Below are 14802 nucleotides of genomic sequence, written 5' to 3'. Positions count from 1 at the left end.
TATAGGAAGCGTTCTTACAAATATTTATTCATACGAATTAAAATATTCATACAAATACTAAATAAGCGTGTGGCAAATTCTTTAATAAACGTGCCATGGCAGCAATCTTTTATCTAGTTTTTTGTGCATCAAATCATTCGATCGATTTGTATGTATTTTTCACATGACGGATTCGAATTTTTCCACTTAATTTGCGATTCCATTCAGAATATGAACAATTGCATGATTTGCCTCTGCAAAAAACAAACACTAAAGATTATTTCCTCTCGGCATGCTCAATGCCCATCTCAACAATCACACACTTCTTTTGTTCTACCACCCCATTTTGTTGGGATGTCCTTGCCATCGCTAGTCCCAAGGGGTTCTCTTCATAAACCCTATCAGCACATGCGAGCAAGCATGTATTAATAATACCCCTAATCTTGCATTTTTAAATTTTCTATTGTAATTGATAAACCCCCTCTTGCATTTATACATTTTTCAATCTTGAAATCTAGACACCCCTCCACATATCTACACTAATTTGCTATTTTATAAATCCCCTCGTGCATGTAAATGGCATGTAAGTCCCCTTTTAAAAAAATAGCCCCTCTGTGCACTAATGTGTTATGTTACATGTTTTTTTAGTAACACCCCTAGGTCGCTAGTTGCCTCTTGATCTCGATACCTCTCAAATTCCTTTGATGTGAATTTCCCCCTTTATTCATAAGAAGCATCTTCGTCTACTTCCTAGTCTCATGTCCTAACTTCACCCATTGTTCCCTGAGTTTGTCAAAGGCCTTCGATAGAATATACATCCACATCATTCGATTGGAATCATAACATGAGAAAGGTGTGTGACATCGTAGGCATCAACCCACAAATGTATGAATGAACCAATTACAATGCTTTGGAGGCTCTTTGTGATTGCCAACTAATGGTGATAGCCCATCCACCATCCTTTTCTAGGGCAAGATAGATATCTAGACTAAATCTCTCATGCCCCCAATACACTATTGCCCTTGCGTCCTTGGACCGAATGAGGATATTGGCTTTGTAGTAGACCACCTATGTTGCATTTTTTGCAAGCTAGCTTCCCAAGAGTAAATTCTTGCATTAATCTAGAAAGTAAAGCACATCACTTGAATGGCACCGTTGTGATTCCCTTAATTGGGCAACATCAATTGTCTCTCACCATTACAATAGACCTAGAGTACCCCAAATCTTACTTCGGAGAGTATCTAGAAGCATCTATAACATGGCCTTTGATGCACCAATATCCACATACCAATCTTTACACATTGGAGTTGTTGTGAATGATGAACACATTTGGTCACCTTGGCAACAAACATATCCCCGTTGACGACATTTATTGCTTCTACCTCCGCTATTGGCTTCCTAGAAACTGCTTCATTGTGGACACCCTTTCTTGTTTCGAAAACTTCCAGCAAAGTGTCCTTGTTTGCCACAATTAAAGCACACTTTGTGCTTCTTGTTAGATCCAACCTTTTTCGACCTTGAACTTTCATCGTGCCTTTTACAACCTTGAACTTTCATTCGCTTGGCTCTTACTAAGTATTTTTCGCCATCCCTTTTGCCAAGAAGGCCTTGTCTCTAGATTTCCCATGTTTCTTTTCTGAGCTTACTCTTGCAAGAGCAAAGGTACCAACTCTACAAACATAACTAGAGCTAACCTTTGTCCTATGGCCATGGTCACCTCATGACCCTTTGTACCTTCAAGGAAGCATGCCCATCACCAATCTAGCAATGCGAGACAAATTCATTGTCCAAACAACTTTGGAAAGTTGATCTTTGACTAAAAGCTTTCACTTTCACCCTCCTAGTATAATCCTACACCCACTCTCCCTCATTCATCTTCATATTGTAAAGATTACTCTCAAGGTCAAGAATTCATACTTCATTGTTTGCCTTGAACATCTCCTTGAGCGCTTTCCATGCATCGGCTAACGTATCGACTAGCTACAATGGAGGAAGGATAGAGTCTACAATAGTGTTGATGACAATCATGAAGGCCTCTTCATCCCGTACTACCCAATCTTGCAATGCAACTAAATCTATTCTAGTATCACCGCCCCAAAGGCATCATTCATGTCTTCTGGTCTCAACTCCTCTCCAATTAGAAATTTGCCTAACTCCTCTAAAAACCAAGTGGCTCCAAATCTTCCAAAGAGGATCGTTGGACCCATCAAGATTTCCAATCTCCTTGCAGTCAAGGATCTGCAACCGGCTAGCCATCCTTTTGAGTTGTAGTTCATTCAAAACTTAACTGAATCATTGTGCTTCCACAATTCGTTTTAGTGTAGATGAAAGCTTTCCTAAACACGATATGGTGATACCATGTTGGACATAGTATATGGAGTTGGAAAGAGAAACTGCACAATGAAAACTTTGTTTTTCACTTCGTGGGACGAGTTCTCAATACGGAAGTCTCTCTTAGATCCAATACAGAAGTCTCTCTTCGCTCCTACACTCAACTAGTAACCACATTACACAACAAAAAGCATAGATATGAATGCTAAATTCATTACCAAATATTACATCACAACTACACACAGCTATCAAGGAGCTCTTGACATGTAAGTCATCAAGGGATTCCTAGCAAAGCACTTCGAAAGTACAAATGAAGGGGTGGCGTGGATCTACATTCCTCCATAGAGGGCTTCAATGGTATCTTGTGCGCTTAGAGTTGCCTGACTCAATTGTGTACACAATAAGCCCGGCTTGGCACCTTTAACTATGGACTTACACTTGTGACTTCGTTATGCCAACAACCAACACCACCAAGGTATATGTGGCTCCAAGCACTAGCGTCCACCAAATGGCTTCCAAATCAACCTCGACATATACAACACCACCTACAACTATTGCATCAACAGCAACTACCAACTAGTCATTGTCCTTTTATAAAGTCTAGCTCCCTTAATAGCTGCCATCTTGGCAATGCTCTCTAGCTCCCTTAATAGCTGCCATCTTGGCAATGCTCCAAACGAAGCTTATTTGTTCTTCACTCAAACTTTGTTCGTGCATTGTAATTCATCTTCACTCTAAAGACCAAATCACCAATTCACAATTTATCCTCACTTTGAAGACTAAATCTATAAATCATCAATTGCCTCATCATTGTCCACATTTCGAGATTCACATAGGAGGACTTCATAATCCCTCACAAGAGTTCTTGGGTATGGTCTAAATTTTGCATTGTACAACTTGAGCAACTATAAGTACTTATGCTCTCACATTTGGCCCCATCTAAAGCACTCGAGGTTGTCTACAAGAGTCACCTTTGCAAATGCATGGATCACCTTTAAAAATGCTCTCACTTGCAGTTGTGACTCTCCTAGTGGTACTCCGGCATCAAGGTCATTCTACAATACATAAAGCACTAGAAACCTCTATCAAACACACGGTCTCTCCAACCAAACTTAAGTTTTGGGTAACTAGCATCAGATTTTCTAGCAATTGGCCTCATTGGGTGGTCATGACTTCGGAGGGATTCACAGTTGCTCTTTCAAGGTGACTCAACTCCAACAAAGGAGCTTTCCCAAGCAATCAGAATCAACAAGGCATTGGATTACAGCACATTATCAAAGCTGTTTGGCTGCATTTTGTTGTTTTGCTTCCGAAATTTCACGAGGTCAATTGAAAACAAGGTTAGCTTGTTTTTCAAGCCTGCACTTACTGACCCAAGTCAAATCATTTGGTAAGAAGATGTCATGTTAATCGCTCTCCTATTGTGGTCACTGTACAAAATTTCTACAAAAGTATATCATCGTACGCTTAAGAGCAGCAAGATTTTGCTAATCTGCATCCCTTTTCATAGAATATCTCTATCAGTGTCTATCCACAGACATTCTCACATTTTGCTTCAATTCAAGAAATGCATGATAGGCTGTGAGCCTTGATACGCATGCCAGTATTGCTTTACATTAATTAGATGCAATCTCATCTCCAGCACAGACCTCTGTCTACCATTTGACAGAGTTATTCATAAGTTGGGAAGGACCAATTCAGAACGAGAAAATAGGCTTCATTTCTAGCTATTCCAATTACTACGGGTCAATACCTCAAATCTCTTTACAGTGAAGAGTTGAGCCCTTCTGTAAAGTAAATAACAGAATTCCACCAGCTACTGCAACGTTAAGTGATTCAAATCTGCCTGGCATAGGTATTGAAATGAGACTGCAGGCTGCTCTAGCTTCTTCTGATAAGCCTTGCCCTTCATTACCCAAGACTAAGCATAACGACTCTTTTTCTGCACTGTTTGCAAGGGTTAGAAAGGAGCGGTGCATAGAGAGGGTACTTTGCTTTGCACCTCTATCCCAATCAGAAAGGAGTCCTTGCTTTGAGTGACCATTATCAATCAGACCTCCCTCCTCTTCATGAGGTATCATACATGCATTGTGTTGGGGTTCACCTGCATAAAGCTTGATTTCCTTAATATCGACAAAAGCGTGTAGCTGATGCCATTGGCCAGATGCTATAGGAATCCAGAAGCATGCTCCTCGTGACGCTCGCAAAGCCTTCTCGTTGAAAGGATCACAGCAACTATCTAGCAAAAAAACTCCGTCCTGCAAAATGGACGTCAAGCTGGGAGTGGTCAAAGCATTTGCTTACTGAAAATACACATTCATTGTCATTATTATTTTCTGGCAGGTAGAGACCCCGAATACAAACCAATCCTGTATATTGCACACATATGCGCATTACAACATATGCTCTAGATAGGACCATAAAAGCAGTAAGAGGGACTAAACCCAAAATGCTCAGGTATATTTTAGTCAATTGTACATTGTAGGCTGACTCAGGGTGTCATGATCTGTGACGTATTCCTTTCTCTATTTCTAGACTTATGGATGGCTTGATGAATGGACACTTGTGGAAGGGTATGCCCTTTCGACGGGACACTTCCTATGAGGCACAACCCTTGCCCTTTCGACGGGACACTTCCTATGAGGCACAACCCTTCACAAGAGACATTCTATTGAAGAGACATTCCTATTGTAATGTACCCTCTCATCAAGGGTCACACCCTTCACAAGGGGTACACACCTCTTCATGCACATACCCTTTGGAGTACACACCTTTTCATGTGTGACTCTTCACTCTCTATATAAGAGAGGCCCAATTGTATGGATGACACACAACATCTACCCTACAGACATTCAAGCAATACAATTATTCCTTGTTCTCTACTATTTCAGTCTCCTTTCTGTTCCTTAGCACATTTCTAAATATAGTAAATCTAGGATTTTTTACAGTGGTATCAGAGCAAAATTCGCTCCTGCCTGTAGGAAATGCCCCCCACCTTCTAGCGCCGATCTGATACATTTTTTCCGCTAGGACATCCGTGCACATTGTGCATGGAAGAGATGGAGAGGATGAGCGTAAAAATTTTTAGCGCCAACCCTGCCTAAAGTCATCTATGGCCTCTCCATCTCCCACACATCACAAGTTGATGTGAATGGACACGACAAAAATCGTGTCTTTTCAAGTGCTTGGGCTGTCCCAAAACCAATGGACGCACCTTTTCCACCATCGGACACACCTTTTGATGAAGAGTCTCGACTCCTCACTCAAGGGACAAACCCCATCGTGGACAAAAGGACACACCTATTCATGTAGGGACACCCTTTTTTAAAAACAGGGACACACCCCTTCATGAAAAGGTGCACCTATTCCAAGGGTCACACCCCTTCGAATAGGCACACCTTTTAGGCACCAAGCACCTATAAAAGGGTACCTAGAGGGGTAAAAAGGGAAAAAAATAAACCCAGCCCCTACCCTTAGGTTTACCCTAGCTACCCTAGGGTTAACTAAACCCCCAAATTAATTTTTGGGCAACTACCCAACCTTAGGCAGCCCCAACGAAAAGAGGCGAACCTCTTTGTTGTTCCGTACGGATCTCCACGCAGCAGCAGCCCGCCTCAGCCCGTACGGATCAGCACGCAGCCTACCTGCGCAGCCCTAGCCTCGCCATATCGCAGCCCTAGCCTCGCCATTTCGCTCAGCGCAGCCCCTTTTTGCTGCCCTGCCTGGCCTCGCCATTGCGCTGCCAGCCTATGCAGGGTCTGCCCGCCTTCAGGCCTCGCCATCTTGCTGCCAGCCCATGCCACCTGCTGCAGCCTTCACGCAGAATCACACTGCCAGCCATCTGCCTTTTTTGCTGCCAGCCCTTTGCCTCTGTCGCTGCCAGGTTCTTTCCTTTTACAGCCCCGCTGGTATTGCAGCCCTGCTCTTTTCCAGCCTGCAACGGGAGCACAGCATCAGCCAGTTTTTCGGTCGAAAAACAACCTGCAAACAGATTTTCGCCATGACAGCAGCAGCATGGTGTGCCAGTCCCTATTGCGATCCAGAATCGGGTACCTGCAGCCTGTTGCGCCATTGATAGCCTGCTCTCCTTTCCAGGTGGAGTCTTTCCATTCTGCTTTTAAAGATTCTCTTGTCATTAACAAATTACAACAAATGAAAGAATCTCCCTTAAAGCATGGAAACCCCTGGTAATTCACCCGGCATTTCAATGACACCTTAGGCATGATCTACCACACAATATCGTGTTCAGATTGCACAACCAGCCCATTTCGGAGCTTTCGCATCGTGGGTCTTCTGTGTCACGTGCCCTCCTAGTGATTTGGACCACATCCTATATCTTCTGCGTGAGGCACCTCAGTTACATTACTTCCTCAGCACAGTACAGGTTGTGTTCCACGAGACATGAAGATACCCAGAACCCAATATTCCTCAAGAGTTTGCTGTCCATCTGTGGAGAGAATTTTACCCCTCACCTTCGGCATCTCCAGGGTACTCTCCACCTCCTTCAGCTCCCAGATATCCTCCTCTACAGGTTGTACCTTCTCCAAGACAGTATTTACACTCTAAAGGCACTCCTTCTCCTGGATATCCTCCATTTCCGACAGCAGCTCCTTATCCCTTCTCAGATCCGTGGACTCTGCAACCTACTCCTGTCCTCTCACGAGCGGTAACACCCCTTTCAGCATCACCAGTGTTACCTCAGACAGGACCTCCTTTACCAGATTTCCACGGGTGGTTCCATCCTGCCTCGCCTGCCCCCTCCAACATGAGCAACCTCAGGGAGCAGCCTGAATCCTCTTCCAGGAATGGTACAAACTAGCGCGCAAGTTCGCGCTTTTCTCACTGGGATCTCCGATATGTCGCAACGCTCGCGTGAAGCCTCTCCAGAGATCAAAGACTCAAGTCCAAAAAAGACCCCTGAAGTCAACGTACAAGGCGAATCACTACTGCAACTTCAAATTTCCCAGCTTCAGGACAGCATCTCCGACTTGGTCCAGAAAGTTCAACAACTTCAAGAGTCTCGCAGTACCACACATACAGAGGATGACGTGACGCAACCAGACGACTATGCGGATTCATTCCCACCAGAGGTAGAAAACACTGAACTACGTGCCCTCTACCGTTTACTTCAAGCTTCCAAAACTAAAAGACTTGACATCAAACTTCCGGAAGCCTACACTGGTCAACGCAATCGCCGAACAGTTGACCAATGGCTCGCAAAAATGCGCATGTATTTTGATACTGTTGACCTCATTGAAGGCAAAAAGATCGCCTTGGCAGCCTCCCTCCTCAAGGATACAGCTTTTCTATGGTGGCAAAGATGCTTAAAGGACGGCAAAAGTGTGTTAACATGGGAACGTTTTGAACACGTGCTCCGTAAGTAAAATACCTGCCAATGCGGACTTCCAAGCACGTTCAAAACTCCGGCAGTTGGAGCAAACGGGCTCCCTGTCTTCCTACATCTCTCAGTTCACCACATTGGTGCTGGAGATTAATGGTTTAACTGAGGATGATTGCCTTCATGCTTTCATCTCACGCCTAAATCCCTCCTTACGCATTGATGTCCTTAAAGCAAACATCACCACCACAGCTAGCGCTATTGCTTACGCAGAGCGCATTACAGATTTCCAAAACACAGGGAAGCACAGTGCTAATCGCACACAGAACTCTACTATGGCCAAAGGTGCTCACCCTCAAGATAACACCAGGTTTCGAAAAAACTCCGGTAATCAAGGTCAGCGACAGTCTCAAGATCCCCAAAAGACTCAAAAATCATATGCTGGATTCCAACAGAAGCACTCCTCCAAGGATCGCGCCTCTTCTTCTTCACAAAGTCATTACCGACATCCCAACATAAAGGTGCGGCCACTGACAAGAAGAACAACTCCAGCACAAAAGGACTTTGTACCATCTGTACAGGCGACCATAGATGGTTCGATTGTCCCAAGCGACCAAAGCAAAATTCCAATATGGAACCTAGCACTTCCCAGATAGAAGATGCTACCCCAGCACAAGACAAGAAAGGCAAAGCTGTTCGAATGGCAAATACCATCCACTTGACCCTTGCCAGCAATCCCGAACCTTCCCTGGCCACTCAAGTACTTTGTGTTCAAGGATCGATTCGTGGAACAACGGTCACTATCCTCATCGACAGTGGCTGCTCTCATAATTTCCTAGCTAGTTCTATGGTCGACAAACTTCGGTTGACCACCAGTCCTATTCTCATGGACTATCAGATTGAACTTGCAAATGGAACTACCTTCTTGTGCAACACCAGGATCAAAAACTTGTCTTTTCGCATCCAACATTATACGGACAAGTTGAACTTCGACATCATGCCTCTTTCTCGGTACGATGTCATACTCGGACAACAGTGGCTCTACGACTATGATCCATCAATCAGTTTTCGCAGCCATACGATCCAGTTTGTCCATCAGGGAAAACTTATTGAGCTAACTGGTTCTAGGGACTCTCCTTCAACCCCAGTTGCCTCTGCCCTACAAGTAAAGAAGTGGGTTCGTAAACGTCAAGTAAAGACTTCACTTCTGTTGGTTACGGCAGTCGAGGAGACACCAATAAAGGATCCTCCTGAATACCTCAACCAACCTTTTTTTCCAGCCCTACCTGGATCTTTTTCCACAAGAATTGCCAAAGCAGTTACCACCTCGACGACCAGTGGATCACCCAATCGAACTTATTCCCAGCAGTCATCCACCGTCGAAACCTCCTTATCGGGTTTCTTACACTAAAAATGAAGAAATCCAAAGACAGGTCACCGAACTACTCGACAAAGGTCACATTCGGCCCAGTCGCAGCCCTTTCGGATCTCTTGTACTACTTGTGGAAAAAAAGAATAAGTCAATGCGCCTCTGCATCGACTACCGAGCCCTCAACAAGCTCACTATAAAAAACAAATATCCATTGCCTCGCATCGATGACCTCTTCGATCAACTTCTACATGCAACACAATTTTCAAAGATTGATCTTCGTTCAGGTTATCATCAAATACACATACGAGAAGGCGATGAGTACAAGACAGCTTTTCGAACAAAGTATGGACACTATGAATGTTTGGTCATGCCTTTTGGGTTAAACAATGCCCCGGCCACATTCATGACACTAATGAACTACATCTTCAGGCCTTTCCTCGATAAGTTCGTCATCGTTTACCTCGATGACATCCTCGTTTTCAGTAGATCCCTACATGAGCACAAACAACATCTTCACCAAGTTTTTGAAGTTCTCCGCGCAAATTCTCTCTACATCAACATTGAGAAGAGTGAGTTCTTCAGGACCCAACTCGAATATTTGGGACATGTTATTTCCACTCAAGGCATCTCTGTGGATCCCAAGAAGGTCGAGGTAATCCGAAACTGGCCCACTCCTAAGAATGTTCATGATGTCCGCTCTTTTCTCGGATTGGCAAACTTTTACCATACAAAGGTCTATCAGTTTTCCGAAATCGCAGCTCCTATGTCCGAATTATTGAAAAGCACAGCAATTTTTCAGTGGCTTCCCGAAACAGAGTATAGTTTCCAACAACTTAAGCAAGCACTCACTACCACACCAGTTATGGCTATTGCTGACCCAAACCTTCCATTTGAGGTCATGACCGACGCTTCCGACATCGCTACAGGAGCAGTCTTGATACAAGAAGGCAGAGTTATTGCTTTTGACAGCCATAAACATTCTGATATCCAAACCCGATACCCGGTTTATGATAAGGAGTTTCTTGCCGTTGTACATGCTTATCGCTCTTGGAAACATTATCTCATGGGAGCCGACTCTGTGATCAAGACAAACCATCACTCTTTAAAGTATATCTTTACTCAGCCAGTCATGAACGCTCGACAAGCACGCTGGGTTGAGTTTCTGGCCAACTTTCACATGACCATTGAGTACATTCCAGGACTACGCAATGTAGTTGCAAATGCTCTCAAAGGAAAGTATTTCAATGATAAAGACTTCGGCACAGCAGTGACTCAGGGTGCTAAAAAAGCCTTCTCCCTCGCCCCCCCCCCTCTCTCTCTCTCTCTCTCTCTCTCTCTCTCTCAGAAGAGGGAGACGTTTGTTTATTAACATCTTTAAAAACAAAAATGGGATGGCATGTCAAAAAACAATTAATGCAATGCATAAAATACAAGAGGGAGAGCCTCCATGCTGCTCTCACTAACTAGGGGGGAAACATACAAAATAGCTTGCACATCAAAATCTGATGGTGTGGTGCAATGTACCCCATGTAGGCTTAGGTATGCTTCATCACCTTAGACAATGGAGATAGATGTTAGATGAGATGAAGAACGATGGGACAAGTCTCACGGAGTCTAACGGTTCCAATGCTTTGTTGGAATAAAGAGTCTCCTAGAGTTATGAACAAATTATCTAGACAAAAGTATATATACCTTTATATGACTAGAATATGTCCAATCGTACAAATTTATAAATTTTGTTATTCTAACGTCCAAAAATCTGCACATAAAATAAAAGAGAAAACCAAAGAGAAGAAAAAAGAGCTAGCAAATTTCTTTGAAAAACAAAAGGAAGACATACTTAGCAACCAAAGCAACACTTATCTAGACAAAATTATCTAGACAAAAGTTTAGCCAACAATGGACACCTTCAGCATGTACAACTTACAAATTCAAAATGCAAGGCTTATTTTTCAACTCTTAAAACTTTGCATCAATCTTTTTCATACCTGTAATTAAAAACTTGTGAAACAAGTGTTCCTATTTGTGACTTCAAATCTTCCAAATCTATATTCGTGTAGGGTGTATTAAGATCAAATGTTTCAATCAAGATTGGAGTACACTGCTCTTCTACACTCCGAGAGGAGTTTAGAAACTTTATGAATGGTATAACTCCCACCAAATCATTCAAAATTCAACTTTCATATACTCCATCAATTTACAAAGTTCATGGATAGTTGGTAATAAAGCCTTGAAGCAATAAGTCAACACTTTGAGACATCCATTTGACAAGTCTTATGAGCCGCTGGAATGAATCTAGTTTTCGCAGGGTTTTAATGGAGCTTCCAAGCTGCACAAAGGTAAACAAGACTTGGGTTGCAAATGAACCCAAAAGACTCAAAAAATTTGACGTTTCAAAATCAAATCCTTTTGAGCTATAGAACAACTAGTATACGTCTTTGCTGCAGAGTCAGCCTCTCCTAGTAGAGATTGCAAATAAAACTTTTTACAAGTGAAGAAAAAATTAGTTGAGCACTTGTCCGCATAAGAAATCACAAACTTTTGCTGGAATTTACACCAGCATGAGGGCGAAGAGTTTCTCTAACTCAGCTAAGCCCATCTTGGTTGAGTGCAGAAGCGTGGAAATGCTCGGTGCTGAGCTGTGCCAAATGCACTATGAGGCTGAAACACCAAACCTGACTGTACTGTGGGAAGATAAAGCTCAGACGCTACTGTGGCATCGAGCAAATGCTCCAAGCTGCCTCCACCAAAAGAATGGCGACCTTCCCATCGACTACTTGTTCATAATACATAAGAACCTCTCTGATGGGTTCTTTTACTGGGGTGCTTTTCTGTTGAGTTTATGCCACCTACAAGATAGCAGAGGCCGCCATTGGTACTGATGACGGAAGGGAATCTGTAATAATTGTGCTGGCTGGCACATGCAAAGGACGGCAGCGCTTCTCATGTTGCCCTTCTCACAGAGTGGTAGCAGAGATGCGATCTGAAGGAGATCAATTTGATCTTCCTCCTCTCTGTATAGCAGGACACATAGGACTCTCCTTTCCCTTGTGAATAGCTCATTTGTACTTTGTTTTCTTAAGGCTGAATATGAGTTTCTATTTCTGCCACAAAAAGAAAAGAAGAATGTAGCATTACCACTATGCTTGTAACACAAAATTGGTAGAGTTAAGATGGAAGTACAACAAATACCAAAAGAAAGATTGCCACATAGAGCATGGACTGCTAGTATGAAACTTCAGAAGAATCATAAAAGCAAGATCATCTGCACAGGATGGGGGACAGATATAAGGAAATGGTTCAGCAGATGGAAAGTGGAATCATACCTGACTATGTCCCCTGAAAAGGTCAAGATGCAAGAATTCCAGTTGTCCCTACTATGCACTCTACAAACCCAATGGTTGACAGCAGAAAAGAGGACCAAGCTAGAATACTAGCAAGATCATATAAATCCTTTATGCTGGTCATCTTTCATGACACCAGATGCCCCTGCTCAACATCAGTACTCCCATACCTCTTCTCTATCGCAGGAATATTGCCAGATTCCGCACACGGTCACATACCTTGGCAATAGAGACAGGAGCTTGGCTAAATTTGCCACGACATGCAAATTCTATGATTTGCAGACAGTAGAGATAGAGGCACATATAGCATTACACTACCCCCGATATGCACACATCAGAGACGACTATCAGCAAATACTGCCAGACATCACTCAGATCTCGTCAGTTCTCTCCACTGCCTCTCTGGTAGCGTTGGGATCTTTTGTCACTCGTCTTTTTTTGTACCGTCATGAACTTGAAAATTATTGACCCCTCCACAGCGGAGGAGATTTTTGTACTGAGGATTAGGTCCCATGGGTCATTTTTTGGCCCCCCCAGGACAATAATAAAATTCTACTTCTACTTCTACTTCTCTCTCTCTCTCTCTCTCTCTCTCTCTCTCTCTCACCCACACAGTGCACGCTCAAACGAGCTTCCATGTGTGTTTTCCATAGGCACATGTGTGTATTTCTGTGCCCGTGTGTGTGTGGGCATTTCACCTTCTAAAAAAATGTGTGTGTGGGTGTGGGCTTTTGCAATATAATGACAAATGGATTTCACCAAAAAAAGTGTGGGCGCGGGCGTGATGATACCCAGTCAAAGGCTGCAGCAGTGCGTAATAATGTCCCTAGATTTCCAGGATCCTGTCACAAGAAAAAACACTTTTAACAAAACATTAAAACGGATAGGTCACAATTGGCTTTTGTTCAAAGCAATGCTAAGGCCGGCCTCTTATAGATTCATATCCCCCATGGAAATACCTGAATTGAATCAAGCACAAGCAGTCGCTCTGGAAAGGGACACCAATCTGATAACACTGCGAAAGAATCTCCAGTTGGCTCCAGTAAACGGAAAGACGCAGGGAAGGGCAAAACACCGATAGATTCGACCCCCTTTACTGATTCCAATCCAGAAAGCTTACGCATTACAGCTGAAGTCCCCCGCACGACTCGTTTTGTCAATTTTACAATACCTGGAGGAACTTTCGAATCCTCTAGCACAAATAGGCAGTCTACAAGCGCCTGTCTTCCAACCTTGCAAGCAACTTCACAAATCTCCCTTCACAACACGAACGGAACGAAATTCTCAGAGGCAGAGCAGTTCCACAGAAAAACGAAGGCTACGTTAATTGGTGGAATCCATTGCGAACCTTAGCGGTACATCCCCCACTATGACGACAGAACCGCAAGCGTGCCTGTAGGAAGAGCTTTGCCTCAGCTTGACGACATGCTTGACAAAGGCATTGTTGACACTGGACAGGTAGTCGACGTGCGCTGGGAGCTGCGCTCTTGCTGCGACACCACGGGGTGATGCTTGAGCTAACATTTCCGCCGATTGATGTTTTTCGGCCATGGTAGACCGTTGGTGAGCTGGAGGAGCTTCACAAAGCAGCGCTCTGCGTTGTGCTGCGTCGCCATTCTTCTGTTTGCTGGATTCCTTCGCTTCTGACTGAGGGAGTAAATCGCAACGGGAAAGGGTCGATGTTGTGGCTCTGTCGTGTGTGGTTGCGGGCGTCCTTGTATCTCTTGTAGACAAGAGCACAAGGGAAGCTGTGAGGGGCATGCAAGGGCAAGCATGCCACGCCATCAACCAAAAATCCCTTCAACAAGCGTCTACAAGATGAGAGCGGAAAACACCATAACTTGGAGACGAGGGATTCGAGGTGTCCGTATAGGTGTTGCATGTTAGTGCAACGTTGGGTGCTATAACTAAACAAGGATGCAAAATTTTGTTTGTGTGCAAAAAGAAACACTTTGAGGACTCTCAAGATCCATTAGGCTTTGCCAAGGTTCTACATTTATTTGCACTAGTAACCTCACCCGTCTACGATGGGTTAGAGACCCGCTCCATTGGGTCTTTCTCTCTTTCTGTCTCTACATATATATATATATATATATATATAATCTCTCTCTCTCTCTCTAAGACTTTTTTAAATATAAATATGAATGTGTGTATGTGAGTGTGTATGTGTGTTTATATAAATAAACAAGAGTGCATGTGTGGGCTTACATATTTGGGGGACGGGCCTTCTACTAATCCACTATTCTCCATATTTGGCTATGAGGCTCTATCAATTAAGGCTCTGTCCAAAAAAATGTAAAAACAATTTTCGCACCCATGTAGTTGGTTCCAAGTGCAAACCATTGTCACCAACACAATTGCATCCGCTTTCAGTAGCGTGTTGTGTGCTCCCAAGTTCACATCTAGGATCATTGCAAAGATCATTTGTAAAGCAAGCA

General features: G+C 43.5%; 1 protein-coding gene across 5 annotated transcripts; it reads right to left on the bottom strand.

The window, feature by feature from the left end:
* Positions 1 to 3731: 3731 nt before the first annotated feature.
* LOC147885168 (tRNA/rRNA methyltransferase (SpoU) family protein) lies at positions 3732 to 14208 on the bottom strand. 5 transcript variants are annotated; one of them, XM_087397987.1, is made up of 5 exons: positions 13713 to 14208; positions 13536 to 13621; positions 13324 to 13379; positions 13156 to 13206; positions 3732 to 4568 (listed from the first exon to the last, which is right to left on the bottom strand). In XM_087397987.1, the coding sequence occupies exons 1-5, from the start codon at positions 14147 to 14149 to the stop codon at positions 4065 to 4067; spliced, it is 1134 nt and encodes a 377-aa protein (XP_087254113.1). In that variant the 5' UTR covers positions 14150 to 14208; the 3' UTR covers positions 3732 to 4064. The 5 variants fall into 5 exon arrangements, with proteins under 5 accessions (XP_087254113.1, XP_087254112.1, XP_087254116.1 ...); XM_087397990.1 differs by lacking the exon at positions 3732 to 4568 and adding an exon at positions 11039 to 11349; XM_087397986.1 differs by having other exon boundaries at positions 13324 to 13621.
* Between the last annotated feature and the right edge of the window lie 594 nt (positions 14209 to 14802).

This window comes from Dipteris shenzhenensis, chromosome 26 (assembly GCF_047967505.1).
Source record: "Dipteris shenzhenensis isolate YYH24624 ecotype China chromosome 26, Dip_SZ_1.0, whole genome shotgun sequence".
NCBI classification, from domain to species: Eukaryota; Viridiplantae; Streptophyta; class Polypodiopsida; order Gleicheniales; family Dipteridaceae; genus Dipteris; species Dipteris shenzhenensis.
Note: the sequence above shows the minus strand (reverse complement) of the source record. Positions and strands in the feature narration are given on the sequence as shown.

What these genes read in the sequence shown, in the direction of transcription:
- LOC147885168 (XM_087397986.1), bottom strand. Translation starts at nt 14,149, where the DNA reads ATGGCGTGGCATGCTTGCCCTTGCATGCCCCTCACAGCTTCCCTTGTG. An exon ending in TTGTGCTTGATTCAATTCAG is followed by an intron (nt 13,207 to 13,323) that starts GTATTTCCATGG and finishes TTCTTGTGACAG; the next exon opens with GATCCTGGAAATCTAGGGAC. An exon ending in CTGCTGCAGCCTTTGACTGG is followed by an intron (nt 4,569 to 13,155) that starts GTATCATCACGC and finishes TCCATTTTGCAG; the next exon opens with GACGGAGTTTTTTTGCTAGA.